Source organism: Megalobrama amblycephala, unplaced genomic scaffold, assembly GCF_018812025.1.
Source record: "Megalobrama amblycephala isolate DHTTF-2021 unplaced genomic scaffold, ASM1881202v1 scaffold201, whole genome shotgun sequence".
NCBI classification, from domain to species: domain Eukaryota; kingdom Metazoa; phylum Chordata; class Actinopteri; order Cypriniformes; family Xenocyprididae; genus Megalobrama; species Megalobrama amblycephala.
In genome coordinates this window covers 1,035,357-1,048,524 of record NW_025953337.1, presented here as the reverse complement: position 1 = coordinate 1,048,524, position 13,168 = coordinate 1,035,357, and the positions used below count along the sequence as shown (strand labels likewise).

General features: G+C 36.9%; 1 protein-coding gene across 6 annotated transcripts in view; it reads right to left on the bottom strand.

The window, feature by feature from the left end:
* Positions 1–13,168, bottom strand: part of svild (supervillin d) — a 162,806-nt gene that overhangs the window by 23,824 nt on the left and 125,814 nt on the right. For 5 of the 6 annotated variants that reach the window (XM_048179492.1, XM_048179490.1, XM_048179491.1 and 2 more), the window contains 12 exons: positions 10,011–10,158; positions 9,728–9,811; positions 9,524–9,604; positions 9,247–9,433; positions 8,023–8,195; positions 3,565–3,720; positions 3,340–3,476; positions 2,821–2,968; positions 2,465–2,610; positions 2,167–2,342; positions 1,182–1,320; positions 795–1,092 (listed from right to left, as the gene is read on the bottom strand). In XM_048179492.1, the coding sequence (XP_048035449.1) occupies positions 795–1,092; positions 1,182–1,320; positions 2,167–2,342; positions 2,465–2,610; positions 2,821–2,968; positions 3,340–3,476; positions 3,565–3,720; positions 8,023–8,195; positions 9,247–9,433; positions 9,524–9,604; positions 9,728–9,811; positions 10,011–10,158 (1,873 nt within the window). The remainder of the gene's footprint in view (positions 1–794; positions 1,093–1,181; positions 1,321–2,166; positions 2,343–2,464; positions 2,611–2,820; positions 2,969–3,339; positions 3,477–3,564; positions 3,721–8,022; positions 8,196–9,246; positions 9,434–9,523; positions 9,605–9,727; positions 9,812–10,010; positions 10,159–13,168) is intronic. The other variant, XM_048179494.1, reaches the window with a different exon arrangement.

Here is a 13,168-nt window from a genome sequence, read left to right as displayed (position 1 = left end):
TGCCTTCATCCGGAATGCGGAATCCCTGGCAATATTCAAAAGACAGCTGAAAACCCATCTCTTTCGTGAGCACTTAACCTCATCTTAAAAAAAAAAAAAAAAAAAAAAAAATTCTTATACCTATCCTTTCACTTCCTCTCTATTGTAGCTTAGGATAATCTGAGCACTGCCTATAACTTGTATTATGAGCACTTCTTGTCTATTTGCCTCGTCATGACGACTCGCTTGTTGTATTCCTCACTTGTAAGTCGCTTTGGATAAAAGCGTCTGCCAAATGAATAAATGTAAATGTAAATGTAAATGTAAATACCGGATACTGCCATCTGATTAGGTCAATGGTTCTCAACCTGTTTGACTCCACGGCCCCCATTGTAAATACAACAATATATGAAGGCCCCATGATTTCTCCTTTTTTTTTGTTATTTAATGAATAAGTATTAAAGGATAAAATATTTTAGAATCTGGAATAACCAGAAAAAAAAAGTATATTCACAATAAATATGCTGATGGTGGTATAAAATTTTATTCATTTATATGACTTTTCCAGATCTAGAAATCACACCTGTAAAATTAGGCTTTCTCATATATCCAGTGGGAATTCTGGTTCTTCAATTAATTAATTAATTATAAAAATGCATGATTTAATGTTTGTTTTGTCTTATTTTTAAATAAATTTGAGTAATCTTCTTGAGGCCCCTATGGATCCTTGCTGAGGCCCCCTGTATCGCCTGAAATGATGCATACCAAGTACAAAAGTAACATTATAAATAAATTAAGTTCCATGCCTCACTCACCAACATTAGTGACTGAGTATTTCCAGCGGATGACGTAGGTGTCGCCCTCGTGCAGCTGACCCACACTCTCTGGCGGGATCTCAAAGTCATCGAACTCACGGATGTGCCATGAGTCCACAGCAACGGTGGCCAGCTCAGCCTGCCGCCCATCCTCAGAATGGACCAATCCGTGACCTCTCTGCACGTCCACACCCTCCAGCACCATCTTCACAGGGCCTGCTGCTCCCGCCAGCATCTCTTTGACATCACACGGCTTCAGGTCAGAGTCACAGGTGGGAAGGTGCTGATAGACTGGACTCTAGAGGAGAAAGACAAAATGCAGGTTGTTAGTATCTTTTTACAGGAGAGAAGGTTGGAATCTATTCTGAGTGTCTTGCTGTCTGTTACCTTCACCTCCTCTACCACCGGTTCATCTTTGGGGGGTTTCCTCTCTGCCCAATCTAGAAACTTCTCTCGGAACAGAGCAGTTTCATTGTGTTCTGACAGCCGGCCAAACAGGGCCCAGCTTGGTCTGCCCTCACCTTGTCTACTCACAAACACAGACACAAATGAGAAAAGGAGTAGGATCCTCATGAGATTTGATTCCATTAACAGCTTTTGAATGTCTACATTCTTTAGTCTGAATTGAATGCATTGAGAGAGACTGACTGAACATGATAAAACACATACAAAGATAAAACAGACAACACATCTGCCTGCTGCATTGTCCTCCCTGGTTACACAGAAAAAAAATGTAAAAACAAAGCAACCAGTGTAGTCCAATTTGTGAAAAAATTACTCTTTGACTGACTTTTTGACTAATACATTCAAAAAGATCAACAACGTTGCAAGACTAATTCACTGAATTGTTTGGAACAGATCTTAAATCACTAACTGAACGAAGTCATTTACTTTCGTCTTCTCCAACTTGAAACGAGAACTGTTATTACGAACTTTCAGTCAGTTTCTGAAGATACACATTGCATTTTGTTGTAATAAATGCCATTATAAAAATATTAAATTGTTCTTATTTCACATTTTTGTTTAGAGTTTAGTTAAGACCAACAATTGACTAAAAAAATCATTAAGTTTACAAAACAAAATGCTTTATTTACCTCTAATATGTTCTAATCAAATTATACCACATGGGGGCAGTATTGTGGTTGCATATATCAGTCTGTTTGTGAGGCAGTTTCATGTGTCCTGGTTTTAATGGATGCTCCTGAGAGTTCAATCTTTTTTGAGAGCTTAATAAACCACTTTCTCAAGGCTCAAAGCATCACCTACAAAATCATAATCTGGTAAGACAGGTCCTATAAGATGATTTTTTTTTTTTTTTTTTTTTAATCACACAGAACATGAGCTATGAATAGTCAGTGGAGGTGTCTCTCACTTAGGGGTGTCTTTATTGGCTGAGGAGGAGTTGAGGGGGTTGACCCTGCAAGTGCTGTAGTCATATGCGCCACTCCAGATTTGTTTGCCCAGCTGCACTGCCACCTTCCTGTCACTCAAAGGAACATCCTTTCCTGTCCAGACGTACACCTCGCTACCGAAGTCAAACACCAGTGCCTGCCACATACACACACTCTGAGTTAAGTTCAGTACAATGGGTTGAAGCACACTTTACCAACACACACACAAAAAATCCACAATGGGACAGAACTGCATATAAAAGGCTATAAATGTGACACCTCCTTAGAGTTGAGCAGAGAGACACTGGGAATGGATGCCCAGGCCTCCTCATAAGGAACCAGCTTATCCTCCACCAGCCTGTAGACACAGTTTGACTCCACTATAGCACTCTCATACAGTTCATCTTCCTCCGGCTCCCCTGCACCTGTAAAACAAAGAGAAATACATGCAAGAGTGGAGAATAAACTGAACTTGATTATGTAACATGAGTAAATTCTGGCCTAGAGATAATTGTCTATATATACAAAATTACAAATGAATGTGTGTGTTTATGGTGAGTGAAATACTGTCATTTCAACATCTGTGCTTCATGTACAGGGCGTGACAGGTTATGTGTTTTTGTAAGTGCCTGTACCTCTGTACTCAGTCTTTCCTCCCAGCAGACTCCAGAACTCTTTGGCCGAACGGTTCTCTGTGTTGATTCCCTCCTCCAGCACAGTGACCTGAGGAGCTTTGCAGCCCAGATCTCTCTTTGTCTGGATGTACTGAGCCATCTCTGAGCTCTGATATACACACACAAAAATGCAGAATGGGTCACTACTTTTAAGAAAATCTTATTTGTTATTTGTTATTCTTAAATAAAACTAAACTATTTAAAAAAAATGGTAATTGAAATAAATTAAAATATATAATAGATGAAAAACTTAAAAAGACAACAATTTTAATAAATAACTGCAATAAATAAGTTTGAGCTGAAGTACTAAAATTACTCAAACTAAAACAAAAAAAATATATGAAAATATAAAAATAATAGCTAATTCAAAAAATGTATAAATACTATAATAGTATATAAACAATGCTAAAATAACACTGGTGTAAACTGTTATACTGTATATAGAATAAGCTTGGATTTTTATTTATTTTGTGGTAGTACCTTAGCTTTTTCGATGACATTGGCAAATTCTCCACTCCAGAAAAAGCAGTGTTTGGAAGTGATGAGCAGATAGCAGTCTCCACTGTTCAGAGAGCAGGCTGTGGGTTCAACCAGGCGAACCTGAACATGTCTGCGGCCTGCGTGAATTAACAAAGCAGAATATGCACATTTTGGACAAAAACTTGGTCAAACTTGCATATTTTGCATGATCCTTGACTGCTTCACCTTTAATGTGGATGAGCATGAGCTTGTGGAAAGGCACAGCACTGTTGTTGGTCACCACTTCTGTAGACTTCACACTCCGCAGACTGACTTTCTTGAAGTTCTCTTTGCTGGCCAGACCTGCCAGAGCTGCATCGGCCAAATTTGAGTGCTTGGCCACTGAAGACAGAAGAGACATTTAAAACCAATTAACAGTGTTCATATTTGCTACATCACCATTTTAATTGCTACTTCAATGTAAAAGGAGAAGAGAGGAATGTTCAGTAAATTAAGCACTTAATTACTGCACATTACCTTATTACTTCACAAGAAATTACTTCTAATAATGATAAACAGCTGCACTCTTCCACTCAGGAGCAGTTTTCATTCAGTTTTCATTTACAATTTTCATTTTTATTAATTGAATGTTTTAATTTAAATGTTCACGTTCAGCTCTATTTCACCACATTTATTGCCTGATTAACCTGTTAGACACCATACTTGTCAGTTTGTTGTCATCAAGTCAGAATTAACTATTGTCTTAAAGAAACAACCTGTAAAGGGCTTGTTATTAGAAATGTATTTGTATGAAATGGGAAAAAAAATATGAAATTGGCCTTGTTGCAGTCTAAAAATGCAATGCAGCTAAAGCCACGGGCCTGGTCATGTTTTATTTAAAAGATGAAGATAATTGAAACTCTGAGTTTTATGCAATATTTTTTAAGACCATGTTGTGCAGCTTTAAGACAAGACTAAAATGCTAACTGATGTTTATTCACATCTTCTAAGCATCCATTCAGTCTACTGTCACTATTGTTTTGTGGTGCAAATGGCCCCATTCAGTTTCAGGCTTCCCTGCACACATTCTCACCTCTCTGGCCGGGATATGCTTCTAATTATTCTTCTTTTGCCTTTTATATTTACGTTGTATTCACACTTTTTTTAATCCCTAATTTCTTTGATCAAACTTCTCACTTTACCTTATAAGCTTTGATTCAAATGGCCTTCTTAAAAAGAAACATTCCAATGATCTTTACTTTTTAAAATGAGTCATAATTGCTCCTGGTAATAGGTGCATAAGAACTAGCTAAATGTTATCTTAGCACAGCATCAAACCATGTTTTTGCTCCAAACTCGCTTTACATTACATTAGTAATGGGTGTTCAACATTAGTCGGGTGTCTGAAATAACCTTCTGTGAAAAAATGCATTACGACAAAGTGGTTCAATAAAGTGTGTATTGACCTTGTGAAAAAAATGAACGACTTTTTGGCACATTTACTGTACAAATATTTTTAAGTGACCATTTTTATATGGGATAATACGCATTAAGATGCCTATTGCACCATCAGCCCATTTTCCAGCGCGGTTTCTTGGCTGTCATAGAGGATGTGTTAAAGTGGACATAAGAACTTTATAGCAGAGGTACTGCTCTAACAAAATCCAAGTTTTCAGCACTTATGATGGTACCATTCATTTTTAATTGGCCTTTGAACTTGGCATTTAAGACACTGCACTCTATGCTATATTACGCTTTCAGCCCATTTTGCAGTGCTTTTTCTCGGCTGACGCAGTGGATGCATTAAAGCGGACATAGAGGTATGGCACTAAAGAAATTCAAATTTTAAGTACCTTTTACTGTACTGTCTTTTTTTTATGAACAATTGAACTTGGCATCTAAGACAATGGACATTGAGCCCCCTATTGCAGCATCGGCCCAAATTGTGGCGCTGTTTCTCAGCCGCCTCAGAGGATGTGCTAAAGCGGACATAAAATACATTATAGTACTGGTCTAGTGATAATGAAAGTATCAGCACTTTTTACTGTACTTTTTTTTTTTTTTTTTTTTTAAATTGGCCTTTGAACTTGGTATCTATGACAATGCACACTGAGCCGTATTGCGGTTTTAGCCCATTTTGTGGCGCTGTTTCTCGGCCATCACAGAGGATGCATTAAAGGGGACATAACGACATTATAGTAGACGTACTGTTCTAATGAAATCCAAATTTTCAACACTTTTTACTGTACTAATTTTTATTGGCTTAATATGCAGTATTGTGCCATCAGAAAAAACAAGGGCCAAATAAAAAAAAATAAATAAATGGTACAGTAAAAAGTGCTGTGAAATGGGCTTAAAGTGTAATATGGCTTAGTGTACATTGTCCTACAGGTCAAGTTCAATGCTTTATAAAAAGAATGTTACAGTAAAAAGTGCTAAATATTTGGTTTTCCTTAGAGGAATCCCTCATGTCCACTTTAACACCCTCTGAGATGGCTGAGAAACAGCACAGCGAAATGGGCTAATGGTGCAATATGGCTCAGTGGGCATTGTTTTAGATGACAAGTTCAATGGTTCTTAGAAAAATAATGGTACAGTAAAAAAGTATTGAACATTTGGATTTCATTAGAGCTGTACCTCCACTATAATGTCCTTATGCCTGATTTAAAGCATCCTCTAGGACTGCCAAAAAACCCCCCAAAAACACAGTGCTGCAAATTGGCCTGATGGTGAAATAGGTGGCTTGGTATGTATCGTCCCATTTAACAACCAATTAAAATGTGCTAAAAATTTGTATTTGACAAGATCAATACATCATTTATTAAATCACTTTGATGGATTTAATGCATTCTTACAGGTGGCGGAGAAATGCTGAATTCAGTCATTCAATTCTAACAGCACATATTGCGAGCAGCGCCATAGACAGAGGGCTGATGCGGAAATATAAAGTTCAGTTATGAAACTCTTTCAGTACTGGTGAAACCAGTGAGTGATGAACACCTGTCAAGCCATTCATAATGAAAATAGTCTGCACACTTCTTATAATAACTACAGTAATCTGCAGGCAATGCAAAAAGACGGCTATGGGGTGTTTTTCATTCAGTAATTCTTTAGCAATACAATTAAATGACACCAAAGCATGCCATTTTCTTCTTAAGAAAAAAATTATGAAGTTGCATTTAGCAACATTTTTGCAAACTTCTTAGAATTTGTCTTAAGAACTTTCTAAACTTCTTTCTTAAGAAGATTTCTATGAATTCGGCCCTCAGGAATATTTTTCTGCATGGATACAGCAGAGGCTCATGTTTCATATTAAAGGTAACTATATAAAATCATATAAAAGGTCTGTTTACTCCTTTTAGGGTTGCAAAGGGGCGGAAAGTTTCCGGTAAATTTCTGGAAACTTTCCACGGGAACTTAACCTGGGGATTTTTGGAAATATTCCAATTTGGAAACTTAACAGGTATTTATGGGAATTTATGGGAATTAATTTAAAATTTTGGGAAATTTATATAAATTTATAATATTTATATAAAAAGTATCATATAAAAACAAATATAAACATTTTGTTTGGTCATAACATGAAATAACAGTTATTTATTCAGCATTCAATTAATTCTAATTTAGTAAATACGTAAAATAAATATATTTTTATTGCAGCAATTGTTATGTGTTATTTATTTCAGTGTCACATGATCCTTCAGAGATTCTAATATGCTGATTTGATACTCAGTTATTATCAATGTTGGAAACAGTTGTGCTGATGAATATTTTTTGTAACCTGTAATACTATTTTCAGGATTCACTGATCGACCACAGAAAAGTGCAAAATAGAAATCTTTTCTAACAATATCACTTTAATAATACTTTTTTTTTTTTTTTTTTTTTTTTTTTTAACAATTTCACACATCCTTGCTAAATAAAAGTATTCATTTCTTTCAAAAAACAGTAAAAGAAAGATTACTGACCCCCAAATTTTGAATGGTAGTGTATATTGTTACAAAAGATTTCTATTTTAAATAAATGCTGTTCTTTAAATTTTTATTCATCAAAGAATCCTGAAAAAAGTATCACAGGTTCTAAAAAATATTAAGCAGCACAACTGTTTCCAACTTTAACTAAAATTTAATTATTAACTAAATTTTAATATAAAACTTAAATATGGTTGTTTTAACCAAAATTATGCTGCAAGATGTTCTTTTCAACTACATTTAAGCCGTTATACCCCGTTATAGGCTAACCTGTAATTTTGCAAATTCCCTGTTTATTCCCAATAATTCCCGTTAATTCCCATATATTCCCATTAATTCCCATGGAAAGTTTCCAGCTTTGAAAATTCCTGGAATTTTGCAACCCTAACTCCTTTGCATACTCATCATGTAGGAAAGAAATATAACGGCGGCTCTGTTGGTGCACACAGTTGGTGTACACAGACTAACCACATCCTCTCAGGGAACCAGGTTACATTGAGTAACCAGAGACATTTTTCATTTTCATAATTCCTGACACAAATTAAGAAATTAATGTCACCATGAGATTTTAAGAGTAAACCAGTGGTCAAAAATTAAAGTTCGAGTCTTAATCTAAACAAAGAACATGGTTAACAGGTTAAGCTGGAACACAGATCTTTGTGATGAAATAGCACATGTAAAAGTATTGCAAACATTCCATGAATTTAGCACAAAATGTAACTAACAAACGTACTCCGCTCCATTTGTATCCTTTTGGTCTCCACGGAGGCCACGTTCAGTCTCTGTTCAGTATAAGCCTGTCTGAGGTCGTCTCGTGCCGCCAGGGCACGGAGAGGGTTTCTCGAGCTCTTGGTTCTCCTGCAGGGCCGCACTGAACGCTTATGTTCCTCAACTGCTGATGTTAGTCTGCAATTAATCAAGAATACAATCATGAGAGAAAGAATGAAGACATCATAGCAGTACTAGTCAACCATTTTTGCACCATGAACCACTGTTTAGGTTCCAAAAAGTTTGCGACCCCACACAGTCACCCACATCTTTGAGATATAGACCCTGCCTACAGAAGTACGATAAGACTTTAGGATCTTACAGACATAACTTAACTGGTAAACTACATTTTAAATGTGTGTATTTAACACAGCCATTATTAGTAGAATGGGGCACTAGCAGACAGATACTGCTGACGCAGGAGCTGGCCAATAATTGTCAGCATTCTGACGTAGAAAACGGAAGCCTGCACTTACGTTGCTTTCTATAAGGGATAAAAAAAACCTCTTGGATTTCATTAAAAATATCTTAATTTGTGTTGAATTTGTGCCGAAGATGAATGAAGGTCTTATGGATGTGCAACGACATGGTGAGTAATTAATGACAGAATTTGGGTGAACTAACCCTTGAACTTCCCCCTGTGATGCACAAGAAACTGTCACTTTGGCATCCAGGCCAGGTTAGAGCCTATATTTCACTTAATATTTTAAACACAAGAGAAGCTGTATATTTTATATACAGATCTATCTGATGGCTATTAAATTGATTATAAATGCATATTTTTTATATACAGTACAATAAATAAGATACAGTTGATTGAAATCCCCAGAAATTCAGAGAAACACTGCCATACAGGACATCACCTCATAATTTATTATTGTGTAATATAATATAATGTGTAATGTAGTAGTTTATTATTGGCTTACTGAAAATATTACTACAAGAGACAAATATGGATTGCAGCATCTCAAAGAGTTTTTTTCTTCTGTGGAACAAAGCTATTTTGAAAAATTGCTGTGTTTTTGTCCATACATTGGAAGTCAATAGTAACCAAAATAGTTTGGTTACTAGCATTGTGTTCCGCAGAAGAAATGCAGGTTTGGAACGACATGAGGGTGAGTAAATGATGACTAAATTTTGGGGTTTTGGTTAACTATCCCTTTAAAACCCCATTAGAGCAGTATCTCACTTGGGCGTGTCTGACAGGATGATGTTGAAGTCTTCTTCCTCGCCTAGCAGTACAATGGAGCTCAGAGTGGTGGGTGATAAGCAACTGTAGAAGCGCCCAAATGTCTCTTCATCATCCAAGGTCATCACCTCCTTCTCTTTCTCCTCCATCACCTCAATGGTGGAGTTCTTCATGCCCGCAACACCTGCTTGTGAAATAAAGAGAGAAACAGATCACTGCATACAACTATATTATGCATTAACCCGCAAGTTATTAATAGAGTAGTTTAATGAATAACCTTTATTGTGAAGTCTGTCTAAGAAGGACTCCAGTTTGTCCAGTCTTTTATCTCCCTCAGCATCAGGACGTGTGGAGATTTCTGTTTGAAAGACGTTTCCAGACATGAAAGAAGAACACTTAGTAGAGACAATGGCCCTGACAATACATTAAAGTGGCAAGTGAGCATTCAAACGGGGTCACAGAAGATGTCAGACACTAATACCTTCTAATGGTTTGACTGGTGTACTTTTGCTGGCCTTCTTGCTGAGGATGATGGGAACATCCTCTCTGTTGGGTGATACTAAGCCTGATGGGAAACAGATGCATCAACATGAAAACATTCTCATCACTACTTGAACCACAGAATGCACTCTAAAACCTGCTTTGTGCAGGGATCATGATATGCAAACATTTTCGCTTGGTTTGTGCATTAACCTTGAAAAAGTCAAGGTCTTGCACAAAGCTTAGTCTTTGGCTATAAACCAGGCAAATTATTTTATCCCCACCTCTCTTAGCCATTCGTCCAGCAACAGAGTACTGGGTCGAGTCATTAAAAGCTCCTTTTCCTTTAGCTTTCCATTGTTCCTCCCTCTCCTGCAAGATCTTCATCCGCTCAGCCAAAGACATCTTTGGTTCTACGTCTGCAGAAGATTTCTGAAGAGAGAAAGTGAAAAACAACATGAATCTGTTAAGCTGTTCCACTCTGAAATCCCACTTGTGATACAGTGACTGAGAAGTCAAACATGCTCAGATTGTGATTTATAAGTTTGTCTTACAAGAGAAAACCCCCTCCTTACTGAGCTCATCTGACAAAAACACTGGAGACACATTGGAATATAAAATGTCCAGACACTATCCGGATACACACTGCATGTATTAACATGCTGTGTGCATCCGGATAGTATCTGGACATTTATCCAGGTGTAATGGGAGTCGTTAACACCATACAGATGCTACACATCCTCCAGCTGAGGATATGTTGTATCCAAAAACTAATATTTAGGGGTTCAAGCACGTAGCGCTGAAACCCTATTGTAATTGTTAAAATTTCCAAGGATCAGCATTCTCTAAAAGTGATCGGGCAGACCAAACCGTAAGTTGTTGAGAATTGAAACTTTGAGGGCTGGTAGCACTCTACAATGTCACCAAGGCTTGCCCCGATCGGCCTGACGGGGGCGCTACAGTGGTCAAAAGTACAAAATGGCTCATAACTCCTACACTCGTCAGCTCAAGTGTCTTATATTGTTGGAATTCTTGGCTCAAGATGGACAAAATGCATGCCTCGGATTCGCTTGTTGTTCAGAATTTTTGAAAAACCTACTTTTGCGAACCTACTTTTGCGAAGTAGGTTTTTGGCCCGATCGTAACCAGACCAGTGAAGCAAGACTGTCTAGAGTCTGATTGTCATAAATTATCAAAAAAAAAAAAAAAAGTTGAAATTTCGATTATGGTCCCTAAGGGCCGCCAAAACATTCAAAGTGGGAGGACCCACTTTTACTAAAATGGCTATAACTCGTGAACGAAATGTGATATTTTCACCAAACTCTGCACACCTATGTAAGAGCTCATTATGTGGTCACGCGACAGGCCACTTTGGTGGCGCTATAACAGGAGCAAAAACATGAAAATGGCTATAACTACTTCACCATTAGTCCGATTGACTTGAAAAATGGCATGCAGTGTCCGAGGTGCCATGATTGTCTATGAGGACATTGACGTATCTCAAAAAACATGTCCACCATTGGACAATGAAGTTTGAGCAGCTATCAGACAAGGTTAACAGAGGCCGATGGGAACAAAACTCACTGGGCCTGTTTGACTCATGGCCCTAGAGGCCTCTGAGAAATTTGAAAGAAATCGGCTCAACCTCGATAACTACCATATATTTCCTATGGTAAATTTAACCTGTATTGGCTATTTAACCTGTATTCCTATTGTAAAATTAAACTGTATTGGCTATAAATGGTCTTTTCCATCTATGATTGAGATGGTTACAGGCTTGCTAAATAAAACATAATATCTTATTACACATGTGCTTAAAGGCCTTAAAGCAATTGAACCCGATAATCACTGCTCGCAGCTATATTTTACTATTATTATTATTTCACTAAAAAGACATTAAGACATTTTTTCTGTTTTGCTCAAGTATTTTTTTTTTTTGGTTCTACGCACCTGAAGGAAAAGGAACTTTTTGTCTAGTGAGAGTGCAACAATTTTCTCTGAACTAAACAGACGTGTAACATTTCAATAACAATAACAATAACATTATTTAAGGCCGATGCCAATCCAAAAAAAGAAAAAAAGCAACAAACTTGTATTTTGTGGAATTAATTGTGCAGGACTTTCACTGTGAGTTTAAGTTTCCACCTGAACAGCATAAAATCTCTTCAGTTTTGTATGTGTGTGTGTGTATGTGTGTGTGTGTGTGTGTGTGTGTGTGTGTGTGTGTGTGTGTGTGTGTGTGTGTGTGTGTGTGTGTGTCAGACCAATCACTGAATTTTTTTTATGCTCCTCTGAGTTCTTTCTTTTCATCATCTCCACAAACTAGCTAGGCAGCTGCTTGTATCTGTGCGCCAGAGGTTACTATGGCTGTTCACACAGCAGTAGTATATGGTTGTTGAATGCTGTATTTGACTCCTTAATAAGGTTGCATTCACACAGTTTAGTTATTTATGGGAGTGACAACCACATAGGGTTGCCACCCGTCCCGTGAAATACGGAATCGTTCCGTATTTACAGGCAAAATGACGCGTCCCGTATCAAATCAATACGGGATGCGATTTGTCCCGTATTTTACATAGGTCCACATTATGCAGCATACCATGGAAATCACCCCACCCGCATTGTGTGAAGACACACCATCGTTGGTTTGATTGGTTTGTTTCAGGTTCACGGGCCGTGAAACACGGCCAATCAGAGTCAGAGGAGGGCGGGACACCGCCTCGCCGGTTCTCTCCTGAGGCAGATAGTGTAATGTTTTTTTTTTTATCACCTCAAGTTTTTGATTAATAACGTTAGATTTCATATGCTGCCTATTAAGAAATAATGTTAATAATGTACATTAATCATGTTATGGTACGATTTGTTTATTAAGGTTAAGTTGTACAGTCAGACACATAAGCATTACTTTAATAAGAGATAAGAGAGATATATTTAATACATATTTAATCAAAATATAGTACCTATGTGAATAAAATAAACAACTATTTGTTATGCTTAACCAATTTAAATAATTGCATCATTCAATACTATAGAATTAACAATAGACTATATAAAAATGGAATAAATAAATATATTTACTTACTACTAATAATAAAAATGTTGTTAAGTGTTTTACTTAAATAAGAAATGTTTGTAGATAATATGTCATTTACAGTTATTTAGGTGTGGTTTCACTGTTTGGATGGTGTTACTGCAAACAATGACAAATATTTTAGCCAAAATCTTTGTTCACAACAAATGACAATTTACAATTTGTTTAATTTATAATTACTAAGTTATGGATCTGTTAATTTAATAAGTTAGTAAAATATGGTTCACATCTCACAAGAGCTTATTTTTTGTGGTCTCAGTCACACTTTTATGTTTATTATTGTCATAGCTGCATTCAATATGACCACTTAAGGCCCCGAGGGGTGTGGCCAAAGTTGCGGAAGGCGTTCCT